The 17,189-nt window shown below is 37.9% G+C and overlaps 1 protein-coding gene across 1 annotated transcript in view; it reads left to right on the top strand.

Moving 5' to 3' along the window:
* The window catches only part of NDNF (neuron derived neurotrophic factor), a 42,507-nt gene extending 27,191 nt beyond the window's left edge, over positions 1–15,316 (top strand). The window contains exons 2-4 of the mRNA XM_047718344.1: positions 113–301; positions 9,023–9,147; positions 11,232–15,316. Coding sequence (XP_047574300.1) covers positions 114–301; positions 9,023–9,147; positions 11,232–12,625 — 1,707 coding nt within the window. The 5' untranslated portion in view covers position 113 and the 3' untranslated portion in view covers positions 12,626–15,316. The remainder of the gene's footprint in view (positions 1–112; positions 302–9,022; positions 9,148–11,231) is intronic.
* Positions 15,317–17,189: the final 1,873 nt, after the last annotated feature.

Here is a 17,189-nt window from a genome sequence, read left to right as displayed (position 1 = left end):
CAACTCTAACTTTCTGTCAAAGCTAAAATATTCTTAACCCTTTAGAAAGTCTGCAACTTGCCCAAGTGTCTACCTGCAGAACTAATGTAAGCAATCATTTCTGTTGCCCCAGGATGGTGCCTCTCCACTGGTGTCTGCTGTGGCTGCTATTACCACTCAGCTCAAGGACTCAGAAGTTACCCACTCGAGATGAGGAACTTTTTCAGATGCAGATCCGGGACAAGGCATTTTTTCATGATTCATCAGTAATTCCAGATGGAGCTGAAATTAGCAGTTACCTCTTTAGAGACACACCCAAAAGGTATTCTCTCTGCAGTGCTTTCCTTATCAATAAATTCATAAAGAATGCTAAAAATCAAAGTAAACATTTGGACTTAGATTAGATAATTTGCAATCAATATCTGAATAGTATTGCTTATTTTCCTCTAAGAAAAGAAAATGACAATGCAACTGCTAATCATTAAGTAGAGGTTGTTTGATCCTTGCTGATTGTGATCTCTTTTGGGATGGAGAGAGCAGTTTTTGCAGTTCTTACATTTTAGAATGGTTATTTTCTTGTCTTTGGGATAGCAGGAAATTTCTAAGAAGGATTCTGTAGGATTAAGATGAAATTAATCAAGAACAGGGTTCAAAACAGGGGCATATGAAGACCCTGAGCTCACCTCTGCCCATTGACACAGCAAAACTACAGCTCCATATAGAACAGTTCTCTCTGAAGTAGACATGAAAACTAAACAGTTTCTCCACACAAAGGATAAAAAGGCCACATAGAGATGGATAGGAGAGGCAGAGGCATGATCTTGCCAAAAAACCCTACATTTGGTGTGGCAATTCACAAACAGGAAGACTCTGACAAATACAGAGCACATCTCTGAGGAGAAAGGAGTTTGATCCCCACATCAGGCATCCCAACCCTTGGGACCTACACCAAAGAGACAAGCCCCCAAAACATCTGGCTTATGCCTGGGAGAACCAAAAGGCTATGAGAAAATAAGACTCCACTCTTTTTGTTCTAAAAGGTTTATTTATTATTTTAGAGAAAGCAAGAGAATTGGGGGGTAGTGCAGAGGGAAAGAATCTCATGCAGACTCCCCATTGAGTGTGAGCCCAACACGGGGCTCTGTCTCACAACCTGAGATCATGAACTGAGCCAAAACCAAGAGTTGGACACTCAACCAACTAAGCCACCCAGGTGCTCCTTAAGACTCTGCTCTTAAAGGGCATATGTACAGACTTCCTTACCCCAGGACCCAGTGCAAACACAAAAAGTTGAAAAATGCCTAGACTACATACAAAAGAGATTCATTGGCTAATCTTAAAGTGTCTGCTGGAAGGGCAGGGGTCTCTTAGAACTCTTTCAAGGCATGGAGGTGCTAGCAAGTATCATTTTTGCATTTTCCCTCTACCTTATTAGCACTGCTTGCCCACATCTAGGTTTTCCTATGGCCCACACTGGTAAACCTGACAGATGGGCTTGCCCCAGCCTGGCACACCCCCACAGCCCAACCAAAGCCAGCATATATGCATAGGCCACACAAGGGATTCCTGGCTCTGATGCCCAGGGTGGTTACATTTCTGAGCCCCCAGGATTGAAATAATTAGGGACACAGTTCTTGGCAGACTCTCCCCACCAGGATGCTGCAGAGACTAAGACTGAGACACCCCCAGGCTTCCTATAATCAATCCTTCAAGACTGGGAGAGATAGTTCTTTCACCTAATGCATAGAAACCAACATAGAGAGTTGAACAAAATGAAAACAAACAAACAAACAAAGGAATATATTCTAAATGAAGAACAAGATGAAACTCCATGTTGAAACTCCAAGATGAAACTCCAGAACAAGATGAAACTATCCATGTTCAGGAAGCCTAGAGTTCAAAATAAGATGAACCTAAAGAGATCCACACTAAGATATATTACATTAAAATGTCAAAATTCAAAGATAAATAGAAAATCTTAAAACCAAGAGGAAAACTTGTTACAAATAAGGGAACCTCCACAAGATGATCAGCAGATTTTTCAGCAGAAATTTTGCAGGCCAGAAAAGAGTGACATGATATATTCAAAGTGCTGAAAGCAAAAATACCTCCAACCATGACTACTCACCTAGCAAGATTTTCAGAATTAAAGAAAGATAAAGAGTTTTCCAGACAAGCAAAAACTAAAGGAGTTCACCACCACTAAACCAGCCTTGTCAGAAATGTTAAAAAGATGTCTTAAGTTGAAAAGGGGACTAACCAATACCAAGAAAACATATGAAAGTAAAAATTTCCCTCGTAAAGGTAAATATATATTAAAGGTAGTGAACTAATCACTTAAAAGGTTAGCATGAAGATTAAAAGGCAAAAGTAGTAAAAAATAACTAAAACTACAACAATTAGTTGGAGTACATACACAAAGTGATGTAAAATGTGACACCAGAAGTATAAAATGTGGAACTAGGAAGTAAAAATGTAAGGTTTCAGAATGTGTTCATACTTAACTTGTTACCAAATTAAAATAGACTGGTATATATACATATAGGCTTATATTTGTAAGTCTCATGGTGACAACAAAGCAAAAACCTATGGCATATACAAAAAGATAATGAGAATGGAATCTAAACATAACACTAAAGAAAGCCATCAAACCACAAGGGAAGAAAGCAACAGAAAGAGAAAGAACAGAAGGGAACGATAAAATGATTAACAAAATGGCAGCAGCAGTATACACCTACCTATAATTTAAACATAAATGGACTAAATTCTCCAATCAAAAGGCATGGAGTGGCTGAATGGATTTAATTCCATATGCTCCCTGACAAGAGATTCACTTTAGATGTAAGGACACACACAGATTGAAAGTAAAAGGGCTGGGAAAAGATGTTCCATGCAAATAGAAACCAAAAAAAGTTGAGGTAGCTATTATATCAGACAAAATAGCTTTAAAACAAAAGACTATAATAAAAGACAAAGACGGGCATTACATAATGATTAGGGGTCATCCGGCGAGAAGATATAACATTTGTAAATATATTTTTTTAAATTTTGTTAACATTTGTAGGTATTTATATACCCAATATAGATTAGGAGCACCTAAACATATAAACAAATATTAACAGACTTAAAGGGAGAAATTGAGAGCAATACAACTATAGAAGGGGAATTAGTACCCCATATTCATCAATGGGTGCTTCATCCAGACAGAATATTAATATCAATGTGGAAACATGGCCTTAAGTGAAACATTAGCCCATTTACTAGATATATACAGAACATGCCACCCATAAGCAGCAGAATATACATTTTTCTCAAGTGCACATAGAACATTCTCCAGGATCAATAATATGTTAGGACACAAAAAAAGTCTCAATAAATTTAAAAAGATTGAAATTACACCAAACATCTTTTAGAACATAATTGTATGTAACGAGAAATCAATCACAAATATGTGGAGATTTAAAAACATGCTACTGAACAACCAATAGGTCAATGAAAAAATTAAAAAAAAAAAAAAACCTTGAGGGGCGCCTGGGTGGCTCAGTGGGTTAAAGCCTCTGCCTTCGGCTCAGGTCATGATCCCAGAGTCCTGGGATCGAGCCCCGCATCGGGCTCTCTGCTCAGCAGGGAGCCTGCTTTCTCCTCTCTCTCCCTCTGCCTGCCTCTCTGCCTACTTGTAATCTCTGTCTGTCAAATAAATAAATCAATAAATCTTAAAAAAAAATTAAAACAACAACAACAACAAAAAAAAAATCTTGAGACAAATGAAAGTGTGAAAGTCACACACCAAAATTTATGGGACACAGCAAAAGCAGTTGTAAGAGAGAAGTTTTTAGTGATATAGGACTGGCTCAAGAAATCAGAAAAATCTCAAATAATTAAAATTTGATACCTAAAGGAACTAGGAAAATAGGAATAAATGAGTCCCAAAGTTAAAAGAAGGAAGAAAATAATAAACATCAAAGTGGAAATAAATAAGATAGAGACTAAAGAGACAATAGGAAAAAAATCAATGAAACTAAGAGCTTCTTCTTTGAAAAAATAAACAGAATTGATAAACTTTTAGCTCCACTCACTAAGAAAAAAAGAGAAGACTCAAAATCAGGAATAAATGAGAGTAAGTTATAATTGATACCAAAAAGATACAAAGGACCTACTATGAGATTAATATGAAGAACTATATGCCAGTAAATTGGACAAACCAGGAAAAAAGTGGATAAATCCCCAGAAACATATACTCTTTAAGACTGAATCATGAGGAAATAGAAAATATGAATAAACCAATTACTAACAAGAAGATTGCTAGTCCCAACAAACAAAAGTGCAGGACCAGGTGGCTTCACTAGTGAATTCTACTAAATATTCAAAGAAGATCTAATACTTATCCTCCTCAAAATATTTCAGAAAATTGTGGCCTCATTTTATGAGCCCAACACTACACTGACACTGAAACTAGATATAAGGACACCACAAACAAACAAAAATTACAGGCCAATATCCCTAATGAGCATAGATGCAAAACCCCTCAACAAAATATTAGCAGACCAAATTCAAATAATACATTAAAAAGATCATACACCACCATCAAGTTGGATTTATTCCAGGGATGCAAGATGATTCAAGATCCACGAATCAATAACTGTGATACCACATTAACCAAATGAAGGATAAAAACCATACAATCATCTCAATAGATGCAGAAAAAGCATTTTAACTCAACATCTATTTATGATAAAAACTTTCCACAAAGCAGGTATAGAGGGAATGTATCCCCACTTGATAAAGGCCATATATGACAAGCCTATAGCTAATTTGACATTCAATGGTGAAAAGAAGAAAGCTTATCCTCTAGGATCAAGGACAAGACAAGGATACCCACACTTGCCACTGATAAGTGTCATGGTATTGGGAGTCCTAGCCCAACCAATTAGAAAGAAAATGATATAAAAGGTGTTCAGATTGGAAAGATAGAAGTAAAACTGTCACTGTTTTCAGGCAACATGATTTTATATATAGAAAACCCTGAAGCTCCCACCAAAAAACTGTTGTAACTAATAAAAAAATTTATTAAATTTGCAGGATACAGAAATCAATATGCAAAAATCTATTGTTTTTTTAACACACCAATAATAAACTACCAGAAAGAAATTAATGAAAACAATCCTGTTTACAGTTGCATCAAAAAGAACAGAATACCTAGGAATAAATTTAATAACCAAGGAGGTAGAAGACCTGTATACTGAAAACTGACATTGATGAAAGAAAGTGAAGAAGACACAAATAAATGGAAAGATACTCTGTGTTCATGAATTGGAAGAATTAATATTGTCAAAATGTCCATACTACCCAAAGCAAACTACAGATTCTGTGAAATCCCTATCAAAACTCCAATGACGTTTTTCACAGAATTAGAACAAATAATTCTAAAATTTGTCTGGAAGCACAAAATCCCTGAAAACCAAAGCAATCTTGAGAAAGAAGGACAAAGCTAGAGATGCTATGTTTCCTGATTTTGAAATGTACTACAAAGGTATAGTAATCAAAACAGTATGGTATTGGCATAAAGGCAGATACATGGATCCATGGAGCAGAAAAGACAGCCTGGAAATAAACCATGAACACATGGTCAATTAATTCATGACAAAGGAGCCAAGAATATACAATGGGAAAAGGACAGTTTGTTTAAAACAATGTTGTTGGGAAAACTGGACAGCCATGTGCCCAAGAATGAAACCAGACCACTAAACCAAACACAGGCAGTAAGCTCCTTGATATTGGTCTTAGCAGTGTTCTGGGTTCTTTTTATTTTTCTCGGTTTGTTTGGATGGGTGGGTTGGTTGGTTGGTTGGTTGGTTGGTTTTGAATCGGTCTCCAAAGGCAAGGGCAACAAAAGCAAAAATAAACAAGTGGAACTACATCAAGCCAAAAAGTTTTGCATAGTGAAGGAAATCATTAACAAAATAAAATGCAACCTACTGAATGGGAGAAGATATTTGCAAATCATACATCTAATAAGGGGTTAAAATCCAAATTAAATAAAGAATACATACAACTTAAAAACACAACTAACTTGCTTTAAAAATGGGCAGAGGATATGAATAGACCTTTTCCAAAGAAGACATACATATGGCCAAGAGGTACATGAAAAGATGCTCAACATCACTCATCATCAGGCAAATGCAAAGCAAAACCATAATGAGATGCCACCTCACACCCTTCGGAATGATTATTATCAAAAAGACAAGAGATAACAAATATTGGCAAGAATGTGGAGAAACAGGAATCCTCGTGCAGTGTTGATGGAAAAGCAAATTGGTACAACCATTATGGAAAACAGTAATAGGTCCCTCAAATATCTATAAATAGAACTATCATATGATCCAGCAATTCCACTTCTGAGTATCAATCCAAAGAAAATGAGGGGATGTAATGTACAGCATGGTGACTATAGTCAGTAATATTATATTGCATATTATGTAACTTTTTATAGTTACAAGGGGGAAATAGATTCACTGTGATGATCATTTCACAGTGTATACATAAATCATAACTTTGTTCATTTGAAATTAATATATTTCAGTTGTATCTCAATAAAAAAGAGCTTAAGTAGCTAAAAAATATGAAATTAAATGAATACATGATTCCTCAAGGGTTTACATTGTATTATAAGGATAATTTTTCTGGGGTGCCTGAGTGGCTCAGTTGGTTAAGCATTGGACTCTTGATATCAGCTCAGGTCTTGGTCTCAAGGTCATGGGCTCTAGCCCTGTACTGGACTTCATGCTGGGTGTGGAGCCTACTTAAATTAAAAAAAAAAAAAAAAAAAGATAATATTTCTTTGAACAATATTCTTAGGTTCTGAGAATATTAAACCAAACTATAGTAAAAACTATCACAGTTCATTTACCTTTACTCCATCAGCAAATTGGGCTCACATAATGGTTCTAAATATTTGACCTTAAAAAATGATACATACTTGTTTATTCTTTCTTGACTTGACTTTTTTCTCCCCACAAATAATGATCAGGGGCTTTGATACCTACATTGGGATGAAATGTTACCTCACGTTGAGTTGAGAGTTATAGCAACAATAGAAACATCATTTCTAGGAGTGAAATACGCAGTGGGAGGCACCCATAGACATTGTTGATATTACAACTAATGGTGAAATTCCAGATAAAATTTAGCAGTAGCGGATAGCTTTTTTCATTGATTATTCTTATGTTTACACATAAGTTCCAAAAGCTAAATGGTTCATGGAATGTTTATCCCTCAGCTTTGGCATTATAATTTGGGGCCATGTTTTCTTAGTTGTTCATTGCATTTCTGTCTGCCTCACCAGCTAGTAAATAATCTGGAGCACATACATCATGCCCTATTATCTCTGATTGCTGTTCTCTTCTGAATTCTGGGTATGGTAGCCAACCAACAAATGTTTGTCAAATTGTGAAAGTTTATTCAGATTATCTTTTATCCCTAATCGTAAGTGCTTCCATATGAAAACGTTGAGTTAGAGGGACTCCCTGCTGTTTTATATGTATAATGAGTACCTTGTGGAATGCAAGAATTGTTTTGTCATTGGTTGCCTGTGGCCTGTATGTAAGTTAGTAAGACACAGTTACTTTGGGAAATAAGCTACTTCCTTGTTTGAAAGGAGAACAGAAGGTAGTAGATGAACTGACACATTGATTTCTGCTTCAGCAGGTGGCTCTGCTACCAACATAAAAATGAAACCCTAGAAGTTTTGAACACTTTTTTATTTACATGATGCCAAACAAAATATTTTGTTGTACCTATTTCTTTGTAACAGAGATGGATTCAGTTGTTTGTGTATTGTTAATATATCCAATGCAGCCTGGCCAAAGGAACAAAATTCTACTCTCCAAAAGTAGACTGAATTGGAAAATTAAGCCATCTGACATCTGTCTTGAAAGATGCATATGATACATATACCTTCCCACCCAGTAAATAGTACAGTTATTTTGTCTAGATGACATCTAACTTTATTATTTTCTGAATGAGTTGTTTTTACTTTTATAGAGTCTTGTCCTTCTACTGCCTGACCCCCACCCTTCTTCTTTTAATTCATATTTGAATGTTGAGGGGAGAAAGTACTGATAGTGCCATTCAGATTTGGTGTCTTTAGATAGGAACAGACTTGAGGTGTAAGGCTCCTAGAGCTGGAACAATAGGGTTGGTGTTAGGATTCTTGGGTTCTATTCATTAATTTCATAATTGATCATTCAAAAATATTTACCAAGTACTTACTACATGTAGAAATCAGTACTAAATGCTGGGACTACAATGACATGGCAAATGGACCCTAAGTGGGCCTTTGTTGAGAAAATGACAATCAAATAATACAAATATATAGTCACAAATTTCAATAAGCACCCCAGGAGAAAAGTACAGGACACTGAGAGTGCACGAGAACCTGACCCAGAATTAGGAGTCAGAAAAGGCAGCCCTGAATTCAGAGGTGACATGAGTAAGGGCAAAGGGGTGCATTTCAGGCATATGAAACAACATCCCAGAGGTTCCAACATAGGGCGGATTCTAGGAAACTAGGAGAGGCCCATGTGGTTCAAGCACGGAAGATGAAAGGCCAGTGAGGTAGGCAGGGGCCCCACCATTGAGGAAGTTTTAGACTCTGCAAACAATTAAGGACTTTTCCCCAAAAAGCTGAAGTCTAAATTTACTCATCAATTCATTCTACAAGTATTTATTGGGAATTATTTTAGTCTCTAAGTCTTCATCAATGAACCAAATGCCCATCCCTCTTACATCTTTCATTCTAGTTAGAGGAGATGGAAAAATAAAAAGGTAAACAAAGAAATATGTAATATGTCAGGTAGTGATAAGTGCTTTGAAGACAAATGAAGAAGTGTGAAAGAGAGCTTCATGGGTAGGAAGGTGGTATTTTCCATAAAGGGTCAGAGTAGGTATATTAAGTGAATAAAAAGAAAACCAGTGATTTTTCCAGTGACTTTTGATAAGTCCTAGAACCAATGATCTCAGTCTCAACTGGTCCACTTCCCCACAGGTATTTCTTTGTGGTTGAAGAAGACAATACTCCATTATCAGTCACAGTGACTCCCTGTGATGCACCTTTAGAATGGAAACTGAGTCTCCAAGAGCTTCCAGAAGACACAAGCGGGGAAGGCTCGGGTAAGCAGCATGTTAAGTCTGGCCCTGGACCCCTGAATGGATAACTAAAAGACCCATGACATAGACAGCCTTCTGTCTGTAAGAAAAAGAAGCGCGTATGCATAGGGGAAGACACTGGAGATTTTGCAGTGGGGATGGCACTGAATGACAGTGATCTTGACACTGTCAAAACCACTTGACAGTTAAGAGCGACAGACTCGGAGCCTGAAGGGGTGAGGAAAATGGAAAGGTTTGGACTAGGCTCTCTAGCTGTGGTTTGCAATCTCACGCAAAGATTGGAATCAGCACTGGGTGCTTTAGAAACTACTGATGCCTGGATCCCACCCTTAAAGGTTTTAATTGTCCTGGAGTATGATCTGGACATTGGGACTATTAAAATCTCTCCCTAGGTGATTCTGGTATGCAGCCAAGATCTCTGGGGAGTAAATGGTGGCACCGAAAAGAGGAGTAAAAAGGCTTTGAGTGCCATTGAAAAGCCAGGATGACAAGAAAGTCAGTAGGAAGGGTATGTTAGGCATTTAAAGAAGATACAGATTGTGGAAAGCAAATACCAAGATACAGGGAAGTGAGAAGAATCTATATGAGGCTCTGGGGTGACCTGCTTCCTTCAAGGGGTGAAGGCATCACAGCATAAAGGTGAAGTCTTTGTGACTGATGCCACACAAAGGATGCAAGCTAGATGTGCTGCTCATAGCGATGAGATGACAGAGTTGTAACTAGGAAAGTATGTCATCATGGGAGATTGAGAATAAATAACGGCATGAGATCGTTCATCTCCTGGTTTGGGACTGTGAAATTCTACATCCCTCACTCAATTTGCAGTAATAAGCTGAACAGGGTGCATTCCCACACTGGCTACCCAATCCTCCACCAGGTCCTGGTGTCTAAGCTTATCTGGTGTCTATGCGGTATCTGATATTAAGAATAAAAAGATAGAAAAAATTAGTTTGGTTTTAATACTTTCCTTCTATTATTCCTAGGCATATGTTCTCTACACTGAAAATTAGGTCCTCTTACTGGTACTTCATATTCTATGTTTTAATGAGAGACTGTCCAGTCCTGGTAACAAGAATAAAACTAGTGAAATAGATGGCCATCAAAATGCAATCAAATTGCAATCAAAATGCAATCAAATCCTTTTGATAAGCAGATTAATGGTAGGGATTAATCTTTCAAAGGCTTACAGTCTTTGACCTAAAACTTTCAGTAATTACAGTCAATTCTGAAGCCTAAATTTAAATTCAGAAAAGCCAACATGTATGTATGTGTGTGTGTGTATATATAGAAAGATAGATATAGATATATACATATATACATATACATATACATATAGATAGATAGATACACACATATATACATGGTACTACCTTAAATGGTCAAAAATTGCCCAACAGTATTATTTATATATTTATGAAAATACTGTTTTTTTACAAAATTATTATTTTATTATAAATTTTATTGTAAAATAATAATTTATTTTATAAAATAATAATTTAATTTATTATAAAATAATAATTTTAAGTGAGGAAGACAGGATTTAAAATGGAGGCTCATTTGGGAACATATATGTATGAGAATAAGTGTTATTAAGCTATAAAGAATGAAGAAAAAGAATAATATCAATTGCATAAAAACATGTAAAGGACTGAGTGGCAATGAATCAAAATATTAATGAAGGACTGTCTTGGGATCATGAGTTAATGGATGATTTTTTTATCTTGTTCTTTTCCTCTATTTCCCAATTACCTACTGGGAACATCATAATTTTTTTTAAGATTGATTGACGTATTTATTTTAGAGAGAGAGAGAGCAAGTGGGGAGAGGGTCAGAGGGAGAGGAAGAGAGACTCCCAAGCAGACTCCGCTGAGCACGGAGCCTGACTTGGGGCTCAGTCCCACAACCCTGAGATCATGACCTGAGAAGAACTCAAGAGTGGGATGCTTCACTAAGCAAGCCACCAAGGCACACCCCACATTATTATTTTTATAACAGCGCAAAAAGATCATCTTAAAAACAGAATCTAAGGTCGGCACGCCACAGTGCATACCCTGACCCGTAGCTTGTGTTTCTCTCCTGTCTTCTAGGTGAGCCCGAGCCTCTGGAGCAGCAGAGGCAGCAGATCATTCATGAGGAAAGCACGGAATTATTCTCCTACAAAGGCAATGATGTGGAGTATTTCATATCTTCTAGTTCCCCATCTGGTTTATACCAGTTGGAGCTGCTTTCAACAGAGAAAGATACGCATTTCAAAGTCTATGCCACCACAACCCCGGAGTCTGATCAGCCCTACCCCGAATTACCTTATGATCCAAGGGTGGATGTGACCTCCCTGGGACGCACCACAGTCACTCTGGCCTGGAAACCGAGCCCCACAGCCTCCTTGCTGAAACAACCCATTCAGTACTGTGTGGTCATCAACAAGGAGCACAATTTCAAAAGTCTCTGTGCGGTAGAAGCCAAACTGAGTGCAGACGATGCTTTTATGATGGCTCCAAAACCCGGTCTGGACTTCAGCCCCTTTGACTTTGCCCATTTTGGGTTTCCTTCAGAGAATCTGGGTAAAGAACGCAGCTTCCTAGCAAAGCCTGCTCCAAAACTGGGGCGGCATGTGTACTGGAGGCCCAAGGTCGACATTCAGAAAATCTGCATCGGGAACAAGAACATCTTCACCGTCTCGGATCTGAAGCCCGACACGCAGTACTACTTCGATGTCTTCGTGGCCAACAGCAACAGCAACACGAGTACAGCATACGTGGGCACCTTTGCCAGGACCAAGGAGGAAGCAAAACAGAAGACAGTTGAGCTAAAAGACGGTAAAGTGTCGGATGTATTCGTCAAACGGAAGGGAGCGAAGTTTTTACGCTTTGCACCGGTCTCTTCTCACCAAAAAGTCACTTTCTTTATTCACTCCTGTCTGGACGCTATTCAGATCCAAGTGAGAAGGGATGGGAAACTTCTCTTGTCTCAGAATGTGGAAGGCATTCGGCAGTTTCAGCTTCGAGGAAAGCCCAAAGCGAAGTATGTCATCCGACTGAAAGGACACAAGAAAGGGGCGTCAATGTTGAAGATCCTGGCCACCACGAGGCCGAGCAAGCAGCCATTCCCCTCTCTTCCTGAAGACACGAGAATCAAAGCCTTCGACAAGCTCCGCACCTGCTCCTCGGCCACCGTGGCGTGGCTGGGCACTCAGGAGAGGAACAAGTTCTGCATCTACAAAAAGGAAGTGGACGATAGCTACAATGAAGACCAGAAGAGAAGAGAGCAAAACCAATGCCTAGGACCAGACACGAGGAAGAAATCGGAAAAAGTCCTCTGTAAATATTTCCACAGTCAAAACCTACAGAAAGCAGTGACCACGGAAACAATTAAGGGGCTTCTGCCCGGAAAGTCTTACCTGCTGGATGTATATGTCATAGGACACGGGGGCCACTCGGTGAAGTACCAGAGTAAAGTCGTGAAAACCAGGAAGTTCTGTTAGTTACCTTGTATGGCGAGATGCTATTACATAGACCTGCAGGAGAGACATGGAATCACTTTAAGTATAAACTGACTACTCCCATGGCTGAGTGAAGTGACGACCAGTCCTTGGACTGTGGACGGAAGGATATCAACTTGTGTATATTGGTGTTTATAGGAGTAACTGTTGAGGAGTCTTGTTCTAGTGTGCCTCAGTGGTACCTAGTGTGTGTCTGCTGCCCGTTGCTGTCAGAGAGGGCATCTGGAAGGAACTGACATCCCTTGCTTTGACCACTGCATGAACTGCTTCTAAATTATTTTATTACCTGAAAATTTAAAACATGCCATTCATTGCACACATCCACAAATGCAAATCATTCCTCTCTATAGATGCTAGGATATATATAAATTATTTTATAAAGTCTTGTTTTAAATGTCAGTGTTTCTATGATTGTAAACTATTAAATTCTTTTCCTGTTAAAGTACAGATCTAATCTAAGTATATAATTAAGTGGACAGCCCTCTAGTCAATTATATTGCTATTGTAAATTCTTATCTGTTGAGTAAAAAGTTTAAATACTGTATGTATCTCATGTACAAAGTTGACATACATTATATTCATGTACATAAAATTAAAGATATTAGATTATATACTGTTCATTTTCCCAAGCAGCTACCATGGTGTATTCAATTTCTATTCTGTTCAAAAACTGCGCCTTTATATAATTTGGCACCAGAATCAACCTTCGTTGTAATAGTTAAGATAGCATGCTGCATCTCTCCAAAGTTACTGTGGCATTAGAGACACAGTTTGCTTTCGGACACTGATTTGGAGCCAGGTGTCATGATTGCTGAGAGAGTTCCAACAGACTTGTTTTAAAAGAATAAGCAAAAAAAAAAAAAAAGAATAGACAAAGTCAAACACTGTAGCTCAACAAGGATTCAACAGATCATTCTCAACAGCCTAAAATATATTACATTTATTTTAAAAATAAGCATCTATTTTAAGTACAAAGTTGGGATATCCCAAGTATTTTTCATCTGCTTGAATATTAGCAAGATAATGATTTTAATGTCTATCTGAAGTGATCTAACAACCACCAGTTAGGACTTTATTTGGTAATGAGGAGACAACAGAAGCTACTGTTTTGATAACATTAACAGTCTGATACTTTGATTTTTCACGAATTTTTAGAAAGTAATTTCAGCATAATTAAAATTTAGGCAAATAATAACGGAAACCATTTAGCAAAGATGGCGCCAAGAGCACCTTTAGATCATTTCATTCTCCACGGTTCTATACATGAGCTGTCATGAGAACATTAGATCAGGATTCAGAAGAGTGTAGAATTTGTGGTCACGTGAGCTATATAACTTTAGCAGATCTGTTAACTCCCACTGTCCCTCTTGCCCATCTATAAATTGGGTGGTGACAGATTTGGGTAAGATGACATTAGAAGATACTTGCTATTATTATAAGACATTGTCTTTTGTAGAATCATATGATTCTGAAATTATAAAGTGCTCCTGTAACTACAGGTAGGGACAGATGCAACCTCTTGACCTCTCCACTGTCCCCCACTTACTGGCACCAGCCTCCATGTGGCAGGCATGTGTCAACAGCATTCCTCTGGCAGGGAGGATCGCTATGGCTGAGGTAGTGTACATGGTGGTCATTTTGAAAGGTCCTCTGATAATCTGAGGATAAAACATGTCCCCTAAAAATCCATCATCCAACTCCTCTAGGTTATGATATCAAAAGAAAATTGATCACATCCATATAAAACAGTAACGGTACCCAAAAGAATGTTAAAAAAGGAAAAAAAAAAAAAAGACACGTGCCTAGTGGCCATGTAGCCAATCAACCTGGAGGGAGAACTTAAAATTGACAACATTCCAGAGATGCTACATCCTAAGCTATAAACGGGGTGCATTTGAAAGGAGAACTGACTTTCTCCTGTTACTCGCAAATATGTTTTTATAGAGCAGTGTGCTAAATGGAACGACAGAGGATCAAAGAGTTATTGCAGCTTCTGAAGAGGATGGACTTACTCTCAGATATTGCTTAATGCCTATGGACCCCTGGGAACCCAGCCAAGTCAATTTAACCAAGCTCTTACCTTTCAGCCCGCTGTGATGGTGGTCTCCATGTAGTCTGGATAAATTTGAGAATTCTTTCATGGCCCCAGTGAAATTTGCCTTTTAGAACTTACAGGAAAATTAAGTACACACTGTGAAACTTCTGTCACTCGTAAAGAAAGGGAAAAACCTATTAAAAATAAAGATCTCATTTACTAATGTGTTAGATTTTTAGGAGCACTCAGGTGAACTGGAGACAAGAAAGAGAAACTTGTTCTTAATTAACAAAGAAACAGAAAGTTGCTAATATGGAAGCACCACCTTGTGTTTGTTAAAATCCTAGGACAGCTGTTTTGAGAACAGAACGTTTAGTATCCCAAGGATAGCCACAGGATCATGGAGGAAAGAAAATCTTTGAGGACATTTAGTTCAAGGTCACAATCTTTATCTTTCAGGTGCAAAAGAAACTGAAGACCAGAGAAATAAAAATAAAGTTCTCATAGTAGAAACAGATAAGGAGTAGAATTGCCCAGATTCCAAAATACTTACCAGGATATAAATCACTAATTCTTGGCAGGGGGGGCGGAGTCACTTGTGGGTCACTTTCCTAAAGGAAATAAATTTTTTTGTCTTATTTATTATTGCAAACCAACTTACTCTTAAAGGCCATTTCAGATTTTAAGAAAGGATGCATAACCTATAACTGAGAACTTGAAACTTGTAAGAAAAAAAAATTATGTTTAGTTATTTTCAAAAACACAGAATGCTTTAGGTTTTCATGCACACACAAACCTGGGGCTTTAAGATCATTAATCAATTGTAATGATAAGCCCTGTAGTTTTTTAATCTAAAACTATCCAGAATCTATAAAAAAATTATAGCAGATGATTTTATTGGTTAAATTCCTTCACAATGTCTAGATTAATTTTTTAAATGTGCAGGCTTTAAAGAGTATGTGCTGGAAAGGATATATCCATTTCTTATTTTCATTAGAGTACCATTGAGAAAGTTATGATTTTATTATCTCAGAAAGCCAAATGAGGTAACTTCAATTAAAAAAAAAAATCACTTAACCAGGTGGTGGGTACTAGAGAGGGCACGGATTGCATGGAGCACTGGGTGTGGTGCAAAAACAATGAATACTGTTATGCTGAAAAGAAATAAAAATTTAAAAAAAAATCACTGGGGCGCCTGGGTGGCTCAGTGGGTTAAGCCACTGCCTTCGGCTCAGGTCATGATCTCAGGGTCCTGAGATCGAGCCCCGCATCGGGCTCTCTGCTCAGCAGGGAGCCTGCTTCCTCCTCTCTCTCTGCCTGCCTCTCTGCCTGCTTGTGCTCTCTCTCTGTCAAATAAAAAAAAAAAAAAAATCTTTAAAAAAAAATCACTTAGGTGAACTTTACAGTTTGAAATCAGCTTAATGGTTCTTAATAGATTGGGAGGTCCAGGTGCATTCAACGCGCGCGCACACACACACACACACACACACACACACACACACTTAGTTTTGTATATGATTTAATGGTTTGGTGGACCTGAAACCATTCAGGATCTCTTCCAATACTTTACCAACCCCTCTTAGAGATCATCTATTTCTACTACTTCATTTTACAGATGAAGAAATTGAGGCCCAACAAGACTAGAAACCAGATTCCTATACTCCCATTTTAACGTTAACCCTGAACATCCAGAAAGCATGCAGTGACTCACCCAGAGTATCCTTCTATGTCTTTCTTCTGTAGCTGGTTTCAAAGTAAAACAAAATAAGTTAGCATCTAACTTGAAAAACAAGGTCATTTGGAGCATCTCCAACCACTTCCTTCCCCACTCTGATATGGTGTGATAGAGATAAAATCTTCTGGGAACTTGACTTCAGATTTTCTCACCGGCACCCGGAGAAGTGACCAAGGCTAGACTTCAGCTGTCCTCTGTTTGTAGCTGTCTACAGGACCTGGGAGGCATCAGGGCACACTCATCATTGTGTTTTTTTCCCAGATCATTTTAGCCAGAAAAATAGACAGAGGTTTGGGATTTAGACCTTTGTTGTCACTTTGAAGGTGGAAAGTGGGAGAGAGGAGGGCAGGGAAATGAAATGGAGCATGGAGAAAAGTAGGTTTTTTTCTGATTTCTTTCTCTAAGGGGCCTGAGAGAACAAGGGCAGTGAGAGATCTCCTATAGCTTAACTTTATTAAGATTTTAGATTCTGTTTTTTATATGCAAAATTACCCTGGAAAATCTGACCTAATCACCATCCACTCTATTAAAATTGTATCCGCTGATTGATATTCTCATTTCCTAGGGAGGATCGATCATGTTATTTGGATAAGATTTTCAGTTCGGTTCATTCACATTCCTCCTTCTCAATCTTTGAGAAACAAATTTAGTAATCAAAATTTAGAGATAAAGTTACTTAGAATGGCTTTCATATCCACCCTTATACCTCTTTCAAAGATATTTTTAAATATGTTTTCAAAGTAAAATAAATAGAAGGCTATTGATTGCCATCACAG

Source organism: Lutra lutra, chromosome 2, assembly GCF_902655055.1.
Source record: "Lutra lutra chromosome 2, mLutLut1.2, whole genome shotgun sequence".
Classification (NCBI taxonomy): Eukaryota; Metazoa; Chordata; class Mammalia; order Carnivora; family Mustelidae; genus Lutra; species Lutra lutra.
The sequence above is the reverse complement of the archived record's forward strand: the minus strand, read 5'-3'. Positions and strand labels throughout refer to the sequence as shown.